At 43.4% G+C, this 24,940-nt stretch overlaps 1 protein-coding gene across 1 annotated transcript in view; it reads left to right on the top strand.

The window, feature by feature from the left end:
• Window positions 1–24,392, top strand: part of tmem179ba (transmembrane protein 179Ba) — a gene marked incomplete at both ends in the record, with an annotated part of 26,166 nt that extends 1,774 nt beyond the window's left edge. The window contains 4 exons of the mRNA XM_084333346.1: window positions 9,615–9,811; window positions 20,428–20,565; window positions 21,387–21,465; window positions 24,210–24,392. Of these exons, the coding sequence (XP_084189472.1) occupies window positions 9,615–9,811; window positions 20,428–20,565; window positions 21,387–21,465; window positions 24,210–24,392 (597 nt within the window). The remainder of the gene's footprint in view (window positions 1–9,614; window positions 9,812–20,427; window positions 20,566–21,386; window positions 21,466–24,209) is intronic.
• Window positions 24,393–24,940: the final 548 nt, after the last annotated feature.

The following is a 24,940-nucleotide window of genomic DNA, read 5'->3' as shown; positions in this document are numbered from 1 at the left end:
TATAGGCGTGTGAAAATGGCGCGTGCGTGAGTGTATGTGTGTGTGTGTTTTCAGAACCACGCGCATAATGTGGAACCGGCACCTCGCGCTGATACCCTTCTTATCATGTGACCCGAGGCCCTCGTGTCCAATTATGGCCAAGCCTGTTATTGAAGTCAGATGAGCGGTAGCGCTGTATGTGTGTGTGTGTGTGTTCTCTGCCTTTCTCCAATTTTATTATTGAATTTAAATTCCAACATTGTGACAATGTTCTAGGGCCCTATAGTTATTAAAACAACCACCTCTCTCTCTCTCTCTCTCTCTCTCTCTCTCTCTCTCTCTCTCTCTCTCTCTCTCTCTCTCTCTCTCTCTCTAAATGTCTCGTCTCCTTTCCTAAACATTCCACCCCCTCTTCCTCCTATTAGCAGTGAAAGCAGCAGGTAAACATAAACATTCTAAATGAGTTTATTTCCTGTCGCAGACTGCATTTGTGTGAAAACACAGTCCTTGAGGGCCGGCGTAATGAAAATAGTTTTGCTGCTGTCAAATACATATTTTTTTATTTAAATGGGTTGTCTTTAACAGGGACGTGCACAGACATTTGGAGGGGCTATTGCTCTAACTTGGAAAAAGCCCCCCCCCCCCCTATATATATATATAAAAGTATATACGTAAAATATCTTCGCCACGCAAAAGGGCACTTTAGCATGACGTTTTTCAACTGTGTTTAGACTATTGGAAGGTCACCAATGGGGCACGTCCTCTCATTTTCGCCACTCAAAAGGGCACTTTAGCGTGACGTTTGTCAACCATAGGGGCACCAGGGGGTGTGGCAGTGTCGATGCGTCTTCTTGCCCCTCCCTGTATTTGCTGCTTGTAAATCTTTTATGTAAAATAAATTATAATAAAAAAAAAAGGCTCTCCAGACGGGCAACTCAGCCAATCAGAGTAAACGGGCAACAATATCCCGTACCTGTGCACATCCCTGGTCTTTAATCACGTTTGCTCTGGTTGATTAGTAGATACATTTTGACGAGATAGATGTCTCATGTTTTGAAATTGAGACCGGCATTTAAACAGCGTCTAGTAGACATCTAGGCTGATCGGGTTCAATTTTGTTTGAAAGTTAAAGTTTAGTAGACGTCTATATCTATCTATATTAACCGTTGACTAAATGTCATTTAGACATATATTCAAAGTAACATATAGCTGTTGAAATGATGTTGAAACAACGGCTAGGCGTTATCTAGACATCAGCAAAATCTTCACTTTTATACATAATTTTGCCTGATTTTAGTCTAGACGGCTACAGTATGTACTGTATAGACGGCTACAGTATGTACTGTATAGACGGCTACAGTATGTACTGTATCGTATACAGTATCTACTGTATAGACGTCCTTTAGTTGTCTGTCCAACCATGAGCTCTACGAACCCCTTCAGTCAGCCTACCGAGCACATCACAGCACAGAGACTGCCCTCATCAAGATCACTAATGACCTCCTTGCTGCAGACTCCAGACACATCAGCCTCCTCATCCTTCTCGACCTCTCCGCGGCGTTCGATACAATATCCCACTCAGTCCTCCTCAAATGCCTCTCCGACAACCTTGGCATCACCGGTACAGCTCTGTCTTGGTTTCATTCATATCTCACAAATAGATCTCAGTTTGTCAGCGTCAACGGCTCATCATCCCCCCCGGCCCCAGTCAACCACGGTGTCCCCCAAGGCTCCGTGCTGGGTCCCCTACTATTCACCATTTACATGCTCCGCCTCGGTCAGACTATACGTCACTACGGACTCATCTTTCATTGTTATGCTGATGGGGGACCCTGATGTAAACAAGACAAACGTCTTTCTCAGGTCTGCATCCCCTTAACAATTGTGTGTATTGAGCCGTACTGTATTGTACCCATTCTGCAATCTGTTAAATAAAGTTTTCATTCATTCATTCATACTCAGCTCTATATCAGCACCTCACCATCCTCCCAGCTCCCCCCACAGTCTGTAGTCAACTGCCTCCACACCATAAAAACCTGGATGTCAACCAAATTACTGAAACTGAACAGCAAAAAGACAGAGCTCATGGTTGTGGCCCCCAAGGCACTGCTCGGGAAGGTTGGAGATCTCCTCCTCCACGTTGACGGCTGTTCCATCTCCCCGTCTCTCGAAGTCCGTAACCTGGGCGTCACCCTTGACTCTACACTTTCATTTCACTCCCACATCAAATCCGTCACCAAGTCTGCCTTCTACCACCTCAAAAACATCTCCCGTCTCCGACCCTCACTCTCAGACTCTGTGGCTGAGACTAGGGCTGGGCGATATGGAAAAAAATCATATCACGATAACGATATGATACATTTATTTTATTTCTCGATATCGATAATTATCGAATTGTTATAAGTATACTTTTTTTTTTTTTTTTTTTTAACAACATATGTATGTTTATTTTGCAGCAATTCTTTGTCATTGCCGCCATCTTTAGTGTTACATCCCCTCACACTCCAGTTCTCAGGCTGCAGCTGGTTTAAAAGCTAAAGTAAACCGGCTTCTCTGCTGGCTGTGGCTCCAGAGGAGTTGAACAGTTCTGGCTCTGCTAGTTTATTTTCGATCTTTTGGCGCTTTTTTGGTGGACAAACCACACACACATGTGCACCGTGACTCGTGACTGGAGTCTAGTTCTGCTAGCACACATAGCCTACTGTGTACAGACGGTTTCAAAATGTATTTTAAATTAGAAAGCAAACAAAATAAATGGACAAGAGAAAAATAAATCTGAATTTGGTCAGTATTGTCATTTGGACAAGCAAAGCCATTACTTTAAGTTGCAGGCAAGAAAGACAGGTCTGTCCACTGTCTCTGGTTTTAAAACGGCCCTGTTGCAGGTAAAAAAAAAAAAAAAAAAAAACGTTTTCGATTTTTTTTTAAATTTAGATATTCGATATCGATTATTAAAATATATCGCGATATTTATCGTTATCGTTATATCGCCCAGCCCTAGCTGAGACCCTGATCCACTCATTCATCACCTCCCGGTTGGACTACTGTAACGGAGTCCTGTTCGGGGTACCCAGCAAAGCCCTGGACAGGCTCCAGTATGTTCAGAACTCAGCTGCCAGGGTTCTCACTCACACCAAGCCCTGGCAGCACATCACCCCCACCCTCATCCACCTCCACTGGCTCCCAGTCAAGTTCCGCATCACCTTCAAACTCCTGCTCCTCACCTACAAATCCCTCCATGCCCTCGCCCCCCAATACCTGTCTGATCTCCTACACCAGCACATTCCATCCCGGAACCTACAATCCTCTGATCTAGGTTTCCTCTCCATCCCTCGCACCAGGTTACGGACTTTTGGGGACAGAGCCTTCAGCGTGGCGTCCCCTACCCTCTGGAACTCTCTCCCCCCCCGAAATCCGCAACGCCCCAACCCTGGACACCTTCAAATCTGCTCTAAAAACACACCTCTTCACCAAGGCTTTTCCCCATCAGTTAGTTTAGATTAGATTAGGTCCATTATCCATTATCCCTTACCTTCCCTCATCCCCTTTGTTCCCCCTATTTCCCTAGCCCTATTTTTTGTCCTGATTGTGAAGCGACCTTGGGTTCTATGAAAGGCGCTATATAAATGTGATCTATTATTATTATTATTATTAATAGACGAACGATTGCTCAGTGGGACAATATACAGACTTCAGTTGTGCATCTTACACATTTACAGTTATTTGTGTTGATATTATAAATATGTAATAATGAATTAAACTGCTTGGTCTATATTTAGCCAGACATATTCTGGGCTATATAAGGGCAACAACATAGCCTCAACGTTATTCATTCAAACCTTTATTTATTGTTGAAAAGGACAATTGAGGTCACCCTCATTTTCGATGTCGTCGAAACTTACAGACATTTCAATGCATACATTTTTTATAATAATAATAAATAATAACAACTCTATCTATAGCACCCTTCACAAATGGACCGCAGCCTAAAGTGCCCCACAGCAACTAGCATAAAATGAACATAGGCATAAAATCAGCATACAGTCAGAATAAAAACAATGTATAAAATGCAGACATAATAATAGGTATAAAAGTAGTGCAACATAGAACGTGCAGACATGAGAATAGGCATAAAATAAGTACAATAAGTACAGTGTTGCTTGAAGGCATGTGACCCCCCCCCCCCCCCCCCCCCCCCCGGGACAGTTAGTCCCCCAAACACCCCACACATCAATCCCCACTACATCCCCATCCAAGACACCCCCCCTGATAAAGCACGTCATGACCGAAGAAAAACACAATCAGTCCGCGTGCCGCTCACACCGCCATGCACAGCGACAGGGATGCCATCTCCCCCAGCCCCGGCGACCTTGCCACCACGAGGAAACCAGCGAACCCCATGCCCCCACCCCCAAGTGGTCTAGTGCTTACTGGGTTCTTTCTGTCTGTATGGCTGCCTGCCTTTGTTTGTTTGTTTGTTTGTTTCAGGCCGAAGTTTACCAGCATTTGGTGTCTGGTTTTAATCTCCTGTCCTGTAACAAATGCTGTATCAGACTGCTAATATCTAATTAATCTGTGGATTATTATTAAGCCACTAAGCAGCACATTTCCTCTCTCTCTCCTTCTCACGGGCAGCTGACCCAGAGGTGACAGAGATGGGCTTGCAGCCAAAAGGTTGCTGGTTTGATCCCCTTGCTGATAGGGCAATCTAAGAGAGGGAAGTGAACTAGCGACAGCTACCGTTGAAGTGCCCTTGAGCAAGGTACCAAAAAAAAAACCAACACCAAAACAAGCTGGCTTGTGTGTGCTTGTACATCATCACGGCTGGCAAAAGGATGGACCGAGGCTGCCTGGCGCAGCACTCTTTTTGGCCCTCCTTCCAAAGGATTCCAGAGAACTGTTGATGAAAGCTATGAGAGATATTCTATAGACCTCTCACGGGAGACGTGTTCTCCTGAGGCTCCCTCCATATAGACCTGTTTGCTGTATACGCCAGACTCAGTGTGCGCACACATCAAGGGGGCAAAAGGAACGTAATCCTGGTCAGAACAACGGGGCAGACTACAATATTATGTGCATTTGTTAGCCATGCTAGCGATCTAAACAATCAATCCATGCCAAAGCTAGATTATGTAAAAGGTGAAAGACTCAAGATTCAAGATTCAATAGTTTTATTTCAAACCACAGTATTAGTTTGGCTACATTTTCAATTGTCTGGCAAAATAACATTTGAAAAAATTTATGAAAGAGGAACCCCCCCCCCCCCCCCAAAAAAAACAACAACCAGAAACGGTATACTGTTTGAAAAGGAGATGGACAAAGCAAGGCTTATCCGTTTCCATCCCCCATCAAATAACTAATAGCAAGATTACATATATTTCAGCAAGTACAATACGACATACTCACAACCGTGCTGATTTGGCAAAATGATATCCAGCCGTTTTCGTTTGTCATGGTTTTTCCATAGAGAACTGTTTTAGCGCAGCAGCTCAGGCAGGTAGGGGGCAACTTAGTCACATGACCCAGTGACCAGTGAAATCTAGTGTGACAGAAGGTTAACCCTTTCACTGCCTGCCACACGACAAAGGGTTAACCCTTTCACAACCACACTACCAAAGGGTTAACCATTTCACTGTGACAATACAGAAGGTTAACCCTTTCACTGCCTGCCACACGACAAAGGGTTAACCCTTTCACAACCACACTACAAAAGGTTAACCATCTGTAGTGTGGTAGTGAAAGGTTAACCTTCTGTAGTGTGGTAGTGAAAGGGTTAATTAAGACGCCCATCTCTTTCTGTGTACATGTCTAGATAATTAATGTCCAAGAGCATTTTTTTCAGATCACCACCCATGTTAAGCCTCAGAGCTTGGCCCTTGGTATTAAAAGGTTTACTCCCCCAGTGAACGGGATGATTGACTACAATTCATTCATTCAACGTTTAAAACACTTGTTTTCCCTTTTGTTTCTACTCCCTCTGTTTTCCCCCTCTCTTCTCCCTCCCTCCCTCCTGGTCTTTTGGCAAAATGGTAGATGTGCAAACTGTAGGAGACTGTGATTAGAAAGCAGACTGCTGGGGTGCTCCAGTAGCACACCATGTTACCGCGCTGCGTCACGGATCTGGTTGACTCCGAGTTCGATTCCCGGACTCGCCGTCATTTGCCGAATGTCTCCCCCTGCTCTCTCTCCCGTTTCACCCTACAACTGTCGGTCATGCTTGACCAGAAAAGCGATAAACGCTAAAAAATAAAGTTAAAAAAAAAAAAAAGCAGACTGCTAACACCCCCCCCCCCCCCTCTCTCTCTCTCTCTCTCCATCCCTCCCTCCTCTGTCTACCAGGACAGTCACAATGGCTTGTGTACGCAATGGTCAACTACACTGTAAAAGTTGTCAGTTGTCATATAACAAGTTATACAAATAAAAATTCAACTAGCAGTGCTGTATTGGCCTTTTCACTCTTGGTTAGCCGCTATGCCCCCTAGTGGCAGCTCACAGGACATGCACTTCACATCTATGGCACTGTGCCCTTTTACACCGGCCAGGCTCCGTGCTGGAGCCGGTTCCCGAACGTAATCTCGCACCGGCTGGCGCGTTCAGACCGGGATTAATTGGTTCAGAACGTGATAAATCGGTGCTCAGCTGGCACCGGAAAATAGTTGGTTTTTCCTCGCGAACCGTGACATGATCAGTGGGCGTGTCATATTCTAGGCTGTGAAGACGGGGAAAGTAGAGAGTCGGCATTGCACTCAACCGATTCATTCAACAGGAAGCGATTTGCGAGTACAATACACCATCCAACCAGAGTGGATAAAGAAATGCTCCAGAAAGGAATATGCGTAGGGAAAGGCTTAACGAGTCAGCGCGAGAGCGCACACACAAAAGCACACACGCACACACACGCTGTATACGTTTGAAATTAATCGTTCCAGCAAAGTATGCTTCTATTATTCGAATGACTTGTTTTAATGGGTATCATATAGTAGTAAGTCCTACTGTAGAACATGACATAATAGCATGATATCTGATTTATTAATGCCAATACTGGACGACAAGCGCAATTGGCACTTGAAAAGTGTAAATGATGGATTAGTCAGTAGAAATTCTTGACAGCTTGTTTAGCTCAACTGGTTAGTGCCCTGCCTGACTCGAATCTCTTGGATACTGCACAAGCTGCAGCGCGGCACACCCCCCGAACGGGAGAGGGAGAGAGAGAGAAGGGGACCCGCACAGAAACACCACCCTGTGGAGAGCAGAATGATACAGAGGGAGAGAGTGAAAGAAAGAAAAAAAGAAGAAAGGAAGAGAGAGGGAGGGAGGGAGGGAGAGAGGGTAGGGGGGGGGGCCTTATCAATAACGGCCTGTCTTTTTCCACTGCAACAGCCCCTGGTCTGCTGGACGCACACAAGGAAGTGAATCCTCTCTCTCTCTCTCTCTCTCTCCCTCTCTCTCTCTCTCTCTCTCTCTCTCTCTCTCTCTCTCTCTCTCTCTCTTTCTCTCCCACCCCCCCTCTCTCTCTCTCTCTCTCTCTATCTCTCTCTGTCTACCAGTCACAGACTGTGTGGGCTGACTGTCACTCAAAGTGCTTATGGGCGGAGCCAGGCCATAACAGCCTGAAATCCTGAGGCTGAAAAATTATGGTTTTGAGTACTTGATTAGAAATATAAAACAATGCATTTAAAAAAATCAAACGTACAGATGTCTTCAATAGACTCACAGGAATTGTGTAAAGTTGCCCAAATAGTGCTAGGAATAGCAATGCAGGTCCCCTTTAACACTATGATCGCCGGGAACGAGTTTTCACGTCATTCAGAGCCATGCTCATTCTGCCGAAGACGCCGTAACTCGTCTTTGATGTCAATATTTCAAAAATCTGTCATCGAAATCATATTTCCTTTCCGGAGCCCTGAGACACAGTGCTGATCTCCTCTCAACTCTCTAGCGGTTCAAGAGCGCCATCTGGTGGCCGATCGGCAGATCGCCAACCGGATATTAACCTTTGAACCGGTAGTACTCATCCAAATGTGGTCCGGCCACTCTCTATAGCTCCCGCGACTCCATCTTGAAACACTGGATAATAGATCGCTCGCCCTAACTCAATAAACAACGTTATTTGGACGTATATACTATTATACAACCTGGAAATGGATCGGGCATTTCTACATCCCATAATAGAAAAAAATCTGTTCGACGCTCATCTGCCAGCGGCGCGAGGAAGCCACGGTAAGATTCAGCGTTATATTCTAACGTATTCTATACTAACTGATCTGATGAACATATGACCCACTCTGGATGAATCATCTAACGCTGCCCACGGAATTATAAACGATCCCCCGCCCATCCGGTCATCATCAGATGATGCGTAGAAACGTCTAGAACCACGTCCAGTTGAAACTTTTCATCTCGCACAGATTCCTACCAAACTGTATTTGATCATCAATATAATCCATTTAGGGCTATAAATCACGTTCTGAAGAAAGCTGCAGAAAACGATAAAAACATACTTATACTTTAGAGTTTAGACCATATTTTAGTATGAATATGTGAATGAAAAAGTTTAACGTTGCTACACCCTGAACAACACATATAGGACATTGAATGGGCCATAATAATGGCAATGTAGCAATAGAATTTAAAAAGTTATAGCCCTGCAAAGAAGGGGAACTTCTCCATAGACAAATAGAGCTGGCGAGGGATGGTAAATTATGAATTTAACCCATGGCGATCAAAGTGTTAAAACAAGTAATTAATAATAGAAGCATACTTTGCTGGAACGATTCATTTCAAACGTATACAGTGTGTGTGTGCGTGTGTGCTTTTGTGTGTGCGCTCTCGCGCTGAGGCTCGCTCTCCACGCATTATTTTTACCTGAGTAACGCCCCCGTTGATGACGGAGACGGTGGAATGTTGGTTCTGCTTAAATGGGTGTAAACGCGGGGTGGTTCGCCAGAGAGCACCAAGGTTCAGAGGGTTCAGAACGGAGCTGGAGCTTGAACCGGAGCCCGGGCGGTTTAAAAGCGCTATAGTGTCTTGTTTTTAGTTGAATGAACTAAATTGGAGAAAGTGAATCTCAAATGTCAAATTTACATCACTTCAATTTAGTTGATTCAACAACAACAAAAGCCAGTGCAGCCAAGTTATTTATCATTTTAATTAAACAGACAACTAAATAACAATGTTCTCTCTTTCTCCATCCCTTGCTCTTCTTCTCTCACACTCTCCCTCCCTCTTTCTCTCTCCATCCATATCTCTCTCTCTCTCTGTCCCTCTCACACACCCTCCCTCCCCCTCTCTCTCTTACTCTCCTTCCCTCTCTCTCTCTCATTCTCCCTCTCTCCCCCCCTCTTTCTCTTCCACTCTCCATCCCTATCTCTCTTTTTCTCTGTCTCTCTCCTCTCTCACACACTCCATCCCCCCCTCTCTCTTTATTCTGCTTCCCTCTCTCATTCTCCCTCTCTCTCTCTCTCTCCCTCCTTCTTGCTGTCTCTCTTAGAGGCCTCTGTATGCTTGACAGTGACTATATAATAACTTTCTCTTCTTTTCTCCACCCTTTGCTCCCTCCCTTCCTCTCCCCCCCCCCCCTATCTCTCTCTCCATCTCCCTCTCCATCTCCCTCTCCCTCCCCACCCTCCTCTCAGGGTAACCTTGGAGGCCTGTGTATGCTCTATGGGACAGTGGATTATAACGAGACGGCCAACACCATCGGGGCCCATTCCTCCAGCTCCCCGTCGCTGTGTTACTTTGTGTCGGCCATCTCCGTCCTGGTGGCCGTGGTCTGCTTCTCTCTCTCTCTGTACTGGTTATACACCTGCTGTATTGATGGAGAACTCCGCAGGTGAGTGTGTATGTGCATACACGTGTGTAAAAAGTACCCAGAAATTATACTTAAGTGAAAGTATGGGTACCGTCTCAAAATCGTACTCAAGTAAAAGTCAGAGTATCTGGCTAAAAACACACTGGAGTAAAAGTAAAAAAGTTTCTTCTTTTAAATGTACTTAAGGGGAGACACTGCAGGTGAATAGGGTAACATTTTCTACTAATAGATATCACAATGAAACTTCCCCAGTTGATTACTTATATTAAGACAAGACTTTTTTGTATTACAAGTTTTCTGAAATTGTATGTTTAAATATGCAAATGAGGCATGATCTACTTAAATATGCACTAATTTGCATATAATTCAAGGACAGAAATCTGAACATTGGATAAAGCCATTTTCAAAATTATAGTTTCATTTTGTTGACATATTAGAGCCAAAGGTTATTACAGAGGGGATTTTGGATATCTCTTTTTATCACTCCATAAATCAGAAAATACTCCATTCAGTCCATTTTTATGGTAAAATTCCATATTTCGCCATGTTTTTAGGAATAAAATGTGATATAAATCAGGGTATGAATGCGATATCAACAAACCCTTCTGTAAATACCTTCAGAACATAGATATGAATAGAACTGGAAGTTTTGGTGTATGTGAGTGCTACTGAAGTGGAGATTTCTGGCTCAGAGTATGAGGAAAAACTCTTAAAACTCATTTTTGGGAAAACGCCTTCAAAGTTCTGTATTGTAAAATGCCATACTTTTTTTTTAAACAGATATTTACAAACACAATACCTAATCAAACCATTAGTAATAGACAACCTAAACACATGCCTGATAACTGAATAATAATAATAATGATGTTATTGAACTGAACAGAACTACACACAGGCTACAAACAGTGTAGTACAGTGTAGTACCCCCTAATAGGCAAAACATATTTGAATAGATATCACTATGAAACTTTCCCAATTTGTTATGTACATATAAACTAAGAAAAAATATATTGCATGTTTTCTGAAATTTATGTTTATATATGCAAATGAGGCACTTCTCCATTAAATATGTGCACATTTATGGATGCAATAAGGCAAAATGATGTAAAATAAACAACTAAATATGTGTTATTGACGTTTTATTGTCACTAGTTTCATAGAAGACATGTTTAGGAAGCAAAATATAACAAAATCTCAAAATCAACAAAAAAAGTGTATTTGACTATTCACCTGCAGTGTCTCGCCTTAAGTACTAAAAAGTAAAAGTAAAAACTTTTTTCTGACTGTCTATTATTTTGATAGCAGGTGTTTAATCTGAAAGATCCCCGCTTTCTAGTCTTGCACAAGGACCAATCAGCATGGGTATGGGCGGGTTCATTTTCCATTGATGGGGATTTGATTGGCTGTTTTTAAATAAAGAGCGGCCGCAGGATTAATAACGTTAACATTAGTTCGGCCAGAGAAACAAATATACTAATTAATAGAGATTTGTACTTTGTAGGTCTGCATTTTAAATGTAAGGAGTAAAAAGTATGTATTTTTTCTCTGAAATGTAATTGAGTAAAAGTACAAGTATACAAACCTAATAATAATACTTGAGTAAAGTACAAATCCACAAAAACAGTACTTAAGTATTGTAACGAAGTACAATTACTCAAGTACTTTACACCCCTTAATCATAATCATAATCAACTTTATCTATATAGCACATTTACAATTGTTGTGACTGTACCAAAGTGCTTCACTGATAAAAGCATAGAGCAAAAAATACATATACAATACATGCAAAAAGTGCAAATACAAATAAGTGCAGGGGTTCAGATAGAAATACAAAATAAAATAAGAATAAAAGAAAGAAAAGTGCAGTAGAATACAAAAATAAGGCATAAAAGGACTAAAAGTAACGACCTAGGAGGTAGGCTCAGCTCTGGTCAAAGCCCAGGGAGAATAGATGAGTCTTTACCCGGGACTTCGAGGGTCTGGGCTGACCTGGGCCCCGTTCCTTGTACCTGGATAACTGAGTTAGCCGGATAACTTTAACTGGATAACTGAGTTAGCCGGACTTTCCGGTTCCCCGTACGTGGATTTTCCAAATCACCATGACAACAGATCCAAAAGTTTGAGCCTGGTCGAAAGCAGAGTTTAAGTTCAAGTTAGCCTGAACCATCGCCACGCCCCCGCAAAGAAGTGACAGCCCGTTTCCTGAAACTATTCCCACAGTCTACGATCTGCATTATACCATTCTGAATTACGTTTTTGTGCTCCATTCTTCCAGAGGGGGCTTTTGAAATGTAAGATAGACCCAAAATGCTGATACTAAATTCACTTTGTCCTAAATAATGCACGTTATATATACCGTGGCGCTCGCTCGTGCGATGTACACATTATGTGGTTATTTTAATTGTAACTGGGATTAAGATGTCTGATGAGATGCGCTGTTTGACGGATTTGAGAAATTGAATGAGCCGTTGACGTCACATTAATGAATGAGGATAAAGAGATAAACTTCATTCAAAACAAAGGATATTCTAAACACGGGTCTCTCGTTCATTAATGTATAAACAATGAATTTATCCCATCTGGCACAGTGGTGCAGCGGTAGTGCTCAAGCCTGCCAACCCAGCGACCGGGGTTCAAAACCCGGTGTTTCCAATATGATTTTTTTGAATATAATATTAATGATTATATGCCAAAGTAGCCTGGTTTTAAGTTAAAATATTATAAATCTACATGCATTGAGGATGTCATTCTTTATATAGCTCTCAACGTGCACCAAATTGAATTATTCCTATATTGCAAAAAGAAGGAAAAGACTAGGGTCTCGAACCCCGGTCGTCTGCGTGATAGTCAAAACAACAACCCGTTAGACCACATTGGAGATAAGTTAAAGATCGACTATACATCAATCAATGGGTAAGAGAGCCGTATCGTAATTCTGTATAAGTTTAACTAATTATTTTCGCTAGCAAGATCTCATTTGATTATTCAATCCAGCAGGCAAGTTTAAAGAAATATAATCTGATTGATTGAGGTAATGAGGGACTTAAAATTAGCCTATAGATAACGCATTTAACTTGTCGGCGAGGCGATTGAGCCGTATTGCAATCTGTCAATAAAGTTTTAAATCAATTAATCAATCAATGCCGTTAGAGAATCAGGATCTCTGCCATCGATACGTGCTGGCTTTTCGCCTGAAGCGGCCGCGCGCATTTAGCCTGAGTCGCAAGTCTGGCTTGAGTTAACGAGACTGAATCCACCTTCGAGGAACAGGAAAATCCCGGCTTCGAACATCGGGTTAACTGAAGCTGGATAATGACATCTTGATCGACTTAGTTGAACCAGGTACAAGAAACAGGGCCCTGATGTGGAAGGGGAGGCTATTCCACAGTTTAAGGGCGGCTATGGAAAAGGCTCTGTCCCCTCTGGTTTTTAGACTAGACCTGGGCACATGTAGCAGCAGTTGGTTGGCTGACCTTAGGGCTCTGGATGGGGTGTGGAGACACAGGAGCTCGGTCAGGTACTGTGGGGCCAGGCCATTTAGGGATTTAAAAACAGTTAAAAGTAGTTTAAAATCAATGCAGTGATGGACGGGGAGCCAGTGGAGTGAGGCCAGGACTGGGGTGATGTGCTCACGCTTTTTAGTGCTGGTGAGGTGTCGGGCAGCTGCATTTTGGATGAGCTGTAGGCGGCGGAGTGATGCCTGATCAATGCCAGTATAGAGAGCATTGCAGTAATCCAGCCAAGTTCTGATGAAGGTGTGGATCACTCTCTCCAGGTCGCACTGGGAGAGGTAGGCCGCCTTGGTCTTCGCTAGGGTTCTAAGATGGAAAAAGCTGTTCCTAACCACTGAACTGACCGGTTTAGTCAATTTAAAGGCACTATCAAAGATCACTCCGAGGTTTCTAACGGAGGACCGGATGTTAGAGCCCAGAGGAGCGTTGGCAAACGGGACTGGAGGCTGCTGACCAAATTTTTAGGTGAAGCACAAATTATTATATTATATATTAAATTATATTTTTTAAACATCCCCAACGCTGCAACACCCCCATTCCTCCCAGGTGTCAGGCTCCTCATTCGCTTCCATTCATTTTGGGGACGTACAGTATACAGTGGCTCGGCGGCCCCTGATCAAACCAAGCAGACCATGTACAGTATACAGTGGCTCGGCGGCCCGATCAAACCAAGCAGACCATGTACAGTATACAGTGGCTCGGCGGCCCGATCAAACCAAGCAGACCATGTACAGTATACAGTGGCTCGGCAGCCCCTGATCAAACCAAGCAGACCATGTACAGTATACAGTGGCTCGGCGGCCCGATCAAACCAAACAGACCATGTACAGTATACAGTGGCTCGGCGGCCCGATCAAACCAAGCAGACCATGTACAGTATACAGTGGCTCGGCGGCCCGATCAAACCAAGCAGACCATGTACAGTATACAGTGGCTCGGCGGCCCCTGATCAAACCAAGCAGACCATGTACAGTATGGCTCGGGCCCATCAAAAAATAACACAGTATGCTATGACTGGCCCCTGTAAATGTCCTAACACAACCCCCTCAATGTACAGTAAATGACCAAGTATGGTTGTCAATATTCCAATGTACAGTTTTTTATGTACAGTTGTACAGTGTATGTCCCCCACCCCCACCTCCAATGTACAGTCCCGTCCCCCCCCTACCCAACCTCCTCCAATGTACAGTTTCTACGTCAAATGTATATACTCCGTTTTCTGGACTATTTTTATATCACAAACAGTACTGTATTTGCAAGTCTGGTACATGTCATAAATGTATAGATGTAGCAGTACTGTCTATCTGTATGTCATGTATGTCATATATGTTATGATGAATTGAAAATGGGGGACCCTGATGTAAACAAGACGAAAGTCTTTCTCTGGTCTGCATCCCCTTAACAATTGTATGTATTGAGCTGTACTGTACTGTACCCATTCTGCAATCTGTTAATAAAGTTTTACAATTCAATTCAATTCAATTCACGGCAGAATGTGTAGACAATAGACAGACAGTGAAAACAAAGTTCTCCTCCAAGTCCTGTGGGTATTGTCTCCTCAACGTTTCTGTAGCTGAGCAAAATGCAGTTCTGCTCAATGAATGAATCCGAGAGGAATCCGAATGTCCCCTCTAACTAGTGCTATATGCTTCATTGCGTCATTAATAAAGTTTTCAATCAATCAATCAAACAATGCCGTTTGTTTAGACATTCACAAGACTTGCATAACGTTACAACTGCACAGCGGCAGTTTCAACAACATTATTATTGTCCCTTACCTTAGATGAGCCGTGCCTGCTGCATACATCCCACAACGTCATCTTTTCCATTCATTCATTCCAGATAGGGCCATGGAGAGGCATTGTTGTTATTGATATCATCTTCATCAATGCCACGCAAAAAACGGCGCAGCTGCAATCTCACTTTTGATCTCATCTTGAACAGTTGCAGCTATAGCTTCAATCAAGTCATTTTGTATGGTCTTAGACAACCCAGAAAATACAGTGGCCGATTTCAAATGCGCAGCTAAAACATCATCATAACGGGACAGTAGTTCTATCATCTCTCTGTAGTTACCCTTATTATCAGACGTTAACGTCTCATCGTGCCCCCTAAATGCTTGTTCCTGACGACCCAATAATGACACAGAATCAATCAATCTTTTCATAATGTCGCGGTTTTTACAGACCGTGTCGTTATGCTTTGTCAACTGGAGACGCTTTCCTTCATCAAGCAGAGTATCAATTCTGACTGTTCCCAACAGACTTAATTGTACTTCAGCGCTGACGTGATCATTAGATTTCTCATGAATCCTTACAGACCTGTCGAAATTCAGTATATCCGCAAATCCTTCTCTTGCAAACTTTGAACACCCTATTCCAGCAGGAGACTTAAACATAATGCACGGCCAACAATATGGGCGGTTTGTTTGCATGCTCCCAGTTAACCACAACACTTTATCATACTTAGCTGGTTGAAAACGGCGTTGTTTGCCCGACGCAAGTTGTTGACTCAAGTTGATCTTAGGTTTTGGTCTCCCGTCTGCTTTTACTCTTAGCTTTTCTTCATAGGAGAATGTGTGAAAAGATTCCTGTATGATCCGATCTACGATGTTTGGAGGAGCATCCATAATTCTTTGCAAAAATAATTTCCTATATTAGCCAGCTACAACAACAAGGAAGTTAGTTAGAACTACACTAGTCTTCAACTGAGATTTAAAAAAAAAATATATATATCATCCAAGTAAACGATGCAGTGCACAACAATAAGTGAACAAGTGAATAAAGATCTTAAAATATGAATGATTATATTAGGCAAATTAATGTTCTTCTTCAGGCAAACAGATGATGCAACACAACGTTGACTATAGTAGAACACTGACGCCAGTCCAGCTGCAGACTTCCAGGCACCACTTGCAGACAGTCTCTGATTGGATTTTGAAGGTTGTCAATCATTCAACCTCTGTGTAATATTGGATGTCAAGGGCTGTCAATCAATCAATCCTCCATTCAATGGCAAGAGTTTAACTGCACAGACCGTGCTTAGATGAAGTTAATAGCCTATTTTGATTCGCTGTTATATATTATTTATTTAACAAAGGGTCACACCTGTGAAGTTTTCTTCACGAATAATTACTGCAGGCAATACTGCAGTGCAGGCCTGCTCAGAGCTGTCAATTTTGGCAATTTTTTTAAAGAAAAAAAAATGCACTGGCATTTTTTTACAGAGGAAAACATTTATAATAAAAAAAAAATAATAATAATAATAATAAAAAAAAAAATATATATATATATATTTTTTTTTTTATATATATATAGGTATATGTAAATTAATAATAATTATGAATTATGAGTGAATTTGTGTTTCACGTGTTGTCATAGAGAAACCTCCACTGCTGGAGAGGTATCGCCAAAAATTATGATTTCGGTCTTGCTCTCATGTGTGTGTGTGTGTGTGTCAAGGTTATTATATGCAAATAAAACTAGACTAAAAACTAAAATTAGGTGTGAAAAAAACATTTTAGTCAACTGAAATACAAATAGAAACTAGATTTTGTAAAACTAACTGAAACTATATTGTGTACTTAATATAAAACAAACACAAATCAAAATAAAATATAGAGAAAATGTCTTTAGTTTAGGTCTTTGCACATTTGGTCAGACACAGCGTGAGGAGGCGTTGGTGTTCTGGGACGTCTACATGACTGTGAGTCTGCTGCCTTCACAGAGTGATGTGTTACACAATACCTTCTGAACTTCCTGAATCCTCCCCTGAATGAATGAAAACTTTATTTAACAGATTGCAGAATGGGTACAATACAGTACGGCTCAATACACACAATTGTTAAGGGGATGCAGACCAGAGAAAGACTTTTGTCTTGTTTACATCAGGGTCCCCCATTTTCAATTCATAGTGACATTTATGACATACACAACATACATGACATGACATTTATGGCATAGGGACATACATGACATACAGGTATATAGTACTGTTACATTTGTGACATATGATATGCAAATATACAGTACTGTTACCCATAGATCCTGACAGAGTATATACATATGATGTATACAAATACATCGATACAGAGCCTCATCACTGAACAAAAGGGGCTTAGGTAGCTTCGTGCCAACCTCCATCAGACTGCTGAACACCTAGGTCTGGTGGAGGCCGGACTGCCCCCCCCCCCGCCCCCCCCCCAAGGACTTTGGACTACTTAAAATAGACTCCACCTGATGGACATATTATGTACCTGTACTACTATTATTTATTATTTATATACATACAGAACTGCTCCACATGGTTTTTAATATATCATGCTTTAAGTACTGTAGTTTTAATGTAGTTGGTGTTTTTTTTTATATATTGGTCTTTTTATTGTAGTTTTAACTTTTTTTATATATATAGTGGTGAGTGTCTATGTATTGTGACTGTATGTTTGTCTTTCAACAACTGCACAAATGAAGTTCCGAAAGGAAAATAAAGTAATTTGAAGTTGAAGTTGAAGTTGAAGTGATATACAAATATACAAAGACAAATACTCCCATATTATTATTACAAAAACGAACTGAAACTATTAACACTTTCAGTGCCGTTCACGTAGATCTACGGTTCTGTCGTCCGATCGTTGAGTGCCGGAAACGTAGATCTACGTTTCTGTCACGGTATTTCTTTTATTATCTATATCCATTCATAATTCAGCGGGGCACCTTGTGCATACTGTTCTGAGTGTGTCTAAGCTGGCAGATGGTATTATACCGCCCTCTAACGCCTTCGGCCAGTAATGCAGCCGGTTAGAAACAGGTTCGTTTATTTTCTATACCGAGCTGCGGCGTGGGGGCGGGTCCTAAACACTCCGGCAAAATACACGCTTATAGGGATGGCTTGGACAACTGACCCCGCCCGCCCGTTGAAGAGCAATGCTGGAATGGCGATGAGATTATTGGATTTTTTTTTATTACTTCAGAGACCAGGTAAGGACAAAAGCTTGCGTTGATCTGATATTTATTTCTACTGCGATTGAAGCTATGTGTTTATGTGTCTGGCTGTTGTGCCGTTGGGATGCAGGAGGGGGGAGGGGCGCCGGTCTAAACCACATTGCATGCGTGCACCACAAAGGATAATAGTGATGATTTCAGGAAGATCCGATACTGTGAGGATTGGTTCATTCCCCGCCACACGCTCCGCTCCTTTAAGGTACTGTGTTGATTGGTGCATTCCCCGCCACACGCTCCGCTCCTTTAAGGTACTGTGTTGATTGGTGCATTCCCCGCCACACGCTTTTGGAGCAAGTATCAATTCCAGCACGCACCTGTCATAGTTTTTGATTAGCGCCCCAGAGGCTTTTTATACTGGGACTTCCCTTCAATCGATGTCGGGTCATTTTGAATACTTCTGTTTCTGCCTGTTGTTCCCCGTTGCTGTGCCTCGTCTACTCTCCCTCCAGGACATCTGTGGATTGCCGCTGGTGATGACCTTGTCCCCACGTTTTGAGCTGCGCCTCGTTTACCCGCTTTACTCTTGCGCTTTGGTGAGTTTGAACCAAACCCCTTTTTGGACTATTCTGTTTTGTGTGTTTTGAAGAACACTGAAGAGTTCTATTTTTGCTTACACTTGACTCAGCTAAGTTGTGTGTTAAAGGAGACACTGAAGATTATCATTTTGCTTGCACTGGACTCAGCTGGGGTGTGTGTTTAGAAGAGACACTGAAGATTATCGTTTTTGTTTTTGCACTGACCCTCAGCTAAATTGTGTGTTGTGGTGAACACTGAAGATATCGTTTTGTTTGTTCTGGACTCAGCTAAGGGAGGAGGAGACCGCACTGCCTCTGTGTGATGTGGACTGTTATTGATCTCTCTCTCTCTCTCTCTTTTCCACCTCGAGTTGAAGCTGGGAGTATCTGCAGAGCCGCTTCAGCGTCAACACCGTTTCCCCACCTCGAACACCAAGAGAATCTGCAGAGCCGCAGATAACTCTGCTGAAGGCAGTCTCCCTTTGTTTCAAGATTGTTACTTGCTCCTTTTTGACTCTGAAAATAAATACGCCCTAGTATTTGGCTAACTCTGAACTACCTGTCTGTGCCGTGCGTTTGAGGTCGGTTTCAAACCCTAACAATAATCAGGCGAAAAATGTGTTTATTGAATTACACAAAAACACTGTTTTCGTGTATTTTCCCTTGAATTGCTCAGAAGCGGCCGGACTATGTTCATATTCAAAACGGTATCAAAACGGAAATGTACGGATGAAAAAATAATCAGTTTTTTGCACGTTGACCAGAAGTAGCTCAATGAGACTCAAGGGCGTTATTAGACCCATAGCGATACTATAAAATATAGGTTTAGTTCTACAAACTACAACTACGTTTACATGGGGTTAATGGGCGGCACGGAAGTGGTAACTTCCCGGAAGGGGCGTGGCACTCAATGTGTTAATGAAACTAACATAAACTAAAACAAAACAAAAAAATTGTAAACAATAGAAACTAAACTGAAACTAGCAAACCCACTCTGGAAACTGACTGAAACAAAAACAATGTGTGTGTACCTACAGGGAGCGCTTGTTGCTGGACCTGACTGTGGTGTGTGTGTGTGTGTGTGTGTGTGTGTGTGTGTGTGTGTGTGTGTGTGTGTGTGTGTGTGTGTGTGTGTGTGTGTGTGTGTGTGTGTGTGTGTGTGTGTGTGTGTGTGTGTGTGTGTGTGTGTGTGTGTGTGTGTGTGTGTGTGTCTACAGGGAGCGCTTGTTGCTGGACCTGACTCTGGTTGTGTGTGTGTGTGTGTGTGTGTGTGTGTGTGTGTGTGTGTGTGTGTGTGTGTGTGTGTGTGTGTGTGTGTGTGTGTGTGTGTGTGTGTGTGTGTGTGTGTGTGTGTGTGTGTGTGTGTGTGTGTGTGTGTGTGTGTGTGTGTGTGTGTGTGTGTGTGTGTCTACAGGGAGCGCTTGTTGCTGGACCTGACTCTGGTTGTATGTGTGTGTCTACAGGGAGCGCTTGTTGCTGGACCTGACTCTGGTTGTGTGTGTGTGTCTACAGGGAGCGCTTGTTGCTGGACCTGACTCTGGTTGTGTGTGTGTGTCTACAGGGAGCGCTTGTTGCTGGACCTGACTCTGGTTGTGTGTATGTGTCTACAGGGAGCGCTTGTTGCTGGACCTGACTCTGGTTGTGTGTGTGGTCTTCCTGTTCTTCCTGCTCATCTCGGGGTGTGTGTTGAAGATCGGACGCGACTCGCTCTGCAGATCCGTAGAGCACTTTGTTCCCAATATCACCAGGTGAGACACACACGCACACACACACGCACACAAATACATTCAAGAACGCACTTACGCATCTATGGACACATGCATTCACGGACATCCACAGGTACATATATACAGTGCACACATTCACAAACACACACATACATTCACAGGCGCACAGACATGCACACAAGTCAGAAATGCAACGCTTTCCTCCATCTCTAATATCATATGAACTAACACAGTAAGGGCTTTCCTCCATCTCTAATATCATATAAACTAACACAGTAAGGTATTTCCTCCATCTCTAATATCATATAAACTAACACAGTAAGGGCACAGTAAGGGCTTTCCTCCATCTCTAATATCATATAAACTAACACAGTAAGGGCTTTCCTCCATCTCTAATATCATATAAACTAACACAGTAAGGGCTTTCCTCCATCTCTAATACCATATAAACTAACACAGTAAGGGCTTTCCTCCATCTCTAATATCATATAAACTAACACAGTAAGGGCTTTCCTCCATCTCTAATATCATATAAACTAACACAGTAAGGTATTTCCTCCATCTCTAATACCATATAAACTAACACAGTAAGGTATTTCCTCCATCTCTAATATCATATAAACTAACACAGTAAGGGCTTTCCTCCATGCTATACAGGCTTTTTACAAATGTTTCTCTCTCTTTACTCTTTTTTTGTCTCTCCATCTGTTTCTCCTTTCTCTATTTCCCTATCACCCTGTCTCACTCCTTTCTCTTTCTTCCCCTTTTTTGCCTCTCCGTCTGCCCCCCCCCCCCCCTCTCTCTCTCCCTCTCTCTCCCTCTCTCTCTCTCTCTCTCTCCAGGTGTGAGGAGGCCCAGTCGAGGACATGGGTCAGTCCGTTTAATGGAGCCCAGTTCTACACCAGCCTACATAAAGCTGAGGTCAGTGTATACAAGCTTTGAAGTAAAGATTATCTTTTAGCATTTTTACAGCTTTTTACCTGGTCACGCAGGACCGATAGAGGAGGGGGAGAACGGGAGGAGAAGAGGGGAAGACATGCGGCAAATGGTCACCGGGTGCGTGTGGGAAGCGAACCCGGGACGACCGCTTTGCGACCCAGCGCGCTATATGGTGTGCTACTGGAGCGCCACGAGCTTTGAAGTTAGACATTTATTTGCACTTAGAAACAGTGCAGGAGTGCAGCGTGGGATTAAAGGAGGGTGAGCAGCTTTATCTCAAAAGTGAACCAAGCGGACAATTGACCACAGACCATAGATACGGGTGGAAATTAGCCCTGTGCTATTCCCGGCATATTTACGTCCTTATCATGCTGTGATGTTATGCATACACGTGTAAATGATGTTCATTCATTTGCATTGTCCTTAATAAACAAATCTTAAATCTTTGATGGTAGCCATCTTGCTCTTGTGTTGTGCTCAGGTTGGGAAATATGGTCAATAGAGGCGTTTGACTGCTGAATGTTTAGAAGGCCTGTTTGTCCTCCACGTAGGAAGATGTGTTGATATGTCACACCCGCCAGGATTTTGTTATTTTGTGACTATTTGCCCTCACTGGCCTCTCACCCACACTGGACAGTCATCAATTCGCCTACCGTGAGAACAGGAGCACGGAGTTACTCTGCTGGTGCGTCTTTATACCTGTATCACTGTACATATTAATACTACAACTCTGTACAGACATCTGATTAGCACTACACTCAGTAGTACTAATTTATATATTTTATACCCAGTTTAATCACCTGTACATTGTATATTACTATTGCACTTTGCTGTTACATTTGCACTCTGGTTGGATGCCAAACGTCCTTTTGTTGTACTGTACTCGTGCTGTATGATGACAATACATTTGAATGTAATCTAATCAAACGTGTTCAGTGTCTTAATGCGGGAGAGTCTGTGGGAAAATTGCAAGGTGTGGTGGAAATAATTCAACTAATAACATAGTTGGTTGGTTGGTACAATTCATTAGGTCAAAATAGGAGGAGAATTGGCTTGAGAAGACCCAACGAGGGGGTCTGTAACGAGCCCCTAGAATCACAGAATACATAGATATATTTATACAGAACAGGACAGGACAGGGGTGGAGTCAGGTGACCAGGTGATCAGGTTATACCGGAAAGGGGGGGGAGTGTTAGGGAAGGTGGGGGTTTTAGGTGGGAGACTGATTGATCAGGGGACGAAGGGATTGATCAAGAGAGACGGGGGAAAGACAGGACGTGGGTATTGGAGAACAATAGTAGGTGTGGGGAAGGGGGGGGGGGACCAGAGAACCAGAACCAGAAAATTGCGAGCAACTTGACCATTTGAATGTTTAAATATTGCGGGGGGTTGATTGCATTTGCTTTAATTCTTGCGATCTGGACGATCTGATATATTGTATATATTCTATATTGTCTTTCATACATCTAGTGTATTTCTGCATATATCTCGTATGTAATATTCAATAGTGAACACCTTCTCACGCAAAGGGGTTAAAGGTTTGTTAGTTTCCATAGAACGAATGTTGAAATATAAGAGACAAGGACATAAGCATCTATCTGGCCTTCCCCCTCCAATACAACATCCTGTCTACCTTTCACCTTTCTCCAGCCCCTCCCTTTGACCCCCCGCCCCCATGTCTCACCCTCCTCCCTCCTTCACCTTTCTCCAGCCCCTCCCTTTGACCCCCCGCCCCCATGTCTCACCCTCCTCCCTCCTTCACCTTTCTCCAGCCCCTCCCTTTGACCCCCCGCCCCCATGTCTCACCCTCCTCCCTCCTTCACCTTTCTCCAGCCCCTCCCTTTGACCCCCCGCCCCCATGTCTCACCCTCCTCCCTCCTTCACCTTTCTCCAGCCCCTCCCTTTGACCCCCCGCCCCCATGTCTCACCCTCCTCCCTCCTTCACCTTTCTCCAGCCCCTCCCTTTGACCCCCCGCCCCCATGTCCCACCCTCCTCCCTCCTTCACCTTTCTCCAGCCCCTCCCTTTGACCCCCCGCCCCCATGTCCCAACCTCCTCCCTCCTTCACCTTTCTCCAGCCCCTCCCTTTGACCCCCCGCCCCCATGTCTCACCCTCCTCCCTCCTTCACCTTTCTCCAGCCCCTCCCTTTGACCCCCCGCCCCCATGTCTCACCCTCCTCCCTCCTTCACCTTTCTCCAGCCCCTCCCTTTGACCCCCCGCCCCCATGTCTCACCCTCCTCCCTCCTATCTCCTTCCCACCTGACCACACCCCGTTGGTCGTGTATAAATATTGACGTACAACATTATTCTCTGAGTCACTTCCGGGGTCCTACAGCAGGCCAGGACTTCCGGTCTGGTCTTCTGAAGCCAATCTCCTGTGTTTTATCCTAATAAATGTGTAACTATCAACTATCGACCAGCGAGTTATTCCTCCGGTACATCCAGAACATACTCCAAAGAATGTTGTAGTGGGAAACATTTAGTAGCATGTTAATGTCATGGGATGATAAATGTTACATGTATGTTCCTAAATGTACAGCCAGTGTTTCTTTGTTTGTTACACCACCCTGTAATATTTTACCTCTTCATCCCACTATTTACTGTACTTATTCACTTTGATTATATTTTGACTATTGTTTTTGCATACTTGTATGAATCCATATCTGTGATAAACATATTGAACTTCTCTCTCTTTCTCTCTCTCCCTTTCTCTCTCTCACTCTCAGACGGCGGTGTGGGTGAACTTCTTCTTCTGGCTGATCATCGGGGTGCTGGTGGCCGTTCAGAGGGGTCAAAGTTCAGGGTTCAAAATGTTGGGACTGTCAGGAGGCGGAGTGGGTGGGGGGGGCTCAGACATCGACCCCGGCGAGACGGAACCTTTCTTCAACCGTCCCGCTCGACCGCAGTGAGGCATCAGAGAGAAAGAGAGAGAGAGAGAGACTGAGGTTTAACAAGCCTTTACAAGCCAAACTCTACAAAGAGCCCCTCAAATACACATTAAAGCATTAGTTCACAATCAATATAAAAAACTGAAATTAAATCAATCTACTGCACAACTCTACAGAGAGCTCCTATAAACCCACAAAAGACTGAAACTGATAAATACACACACACACACACACACACACACACACACACACACACACTCACTCTCACACACACACACACACACACACACACACACACACACACACACACACACACACACACACACACACACACACACACACACACACACACACACTCACACAAACACTTGCCTCCTAGGATGAAAAGTGTGGTTGCTAGAGGGTGGGGACATGTTTGTGGACCAACCAACCAACCAACCAACCAACCAACACAGTGGACTATAGTAAAAAGAATTATAAAAAAAGACATTTACAGTATTTTTACAGAAAATAACAGCTGACACTGTCTGTTAAATATGACATGGTGTTGGAACCATGCACATTGTAAA

The sequence above is a fragment of the Notolepis coatsorum genome (genome assembly GCF_963971535.1).
Source record: "Notolepis coatsorum genome assembly, chromosome: 1".
Taxonomy (NCBI): Eukaryota; Metazoa; Chordata; class Actinopteri; order Aulopiformes; family Paralepididae; genus Notolepis; species Notolepis coatsorum.
Note: the sequence above shows the minus strand (reverse complement) of the source record. Positions and strands in the feature narration are given on the sequence as shown.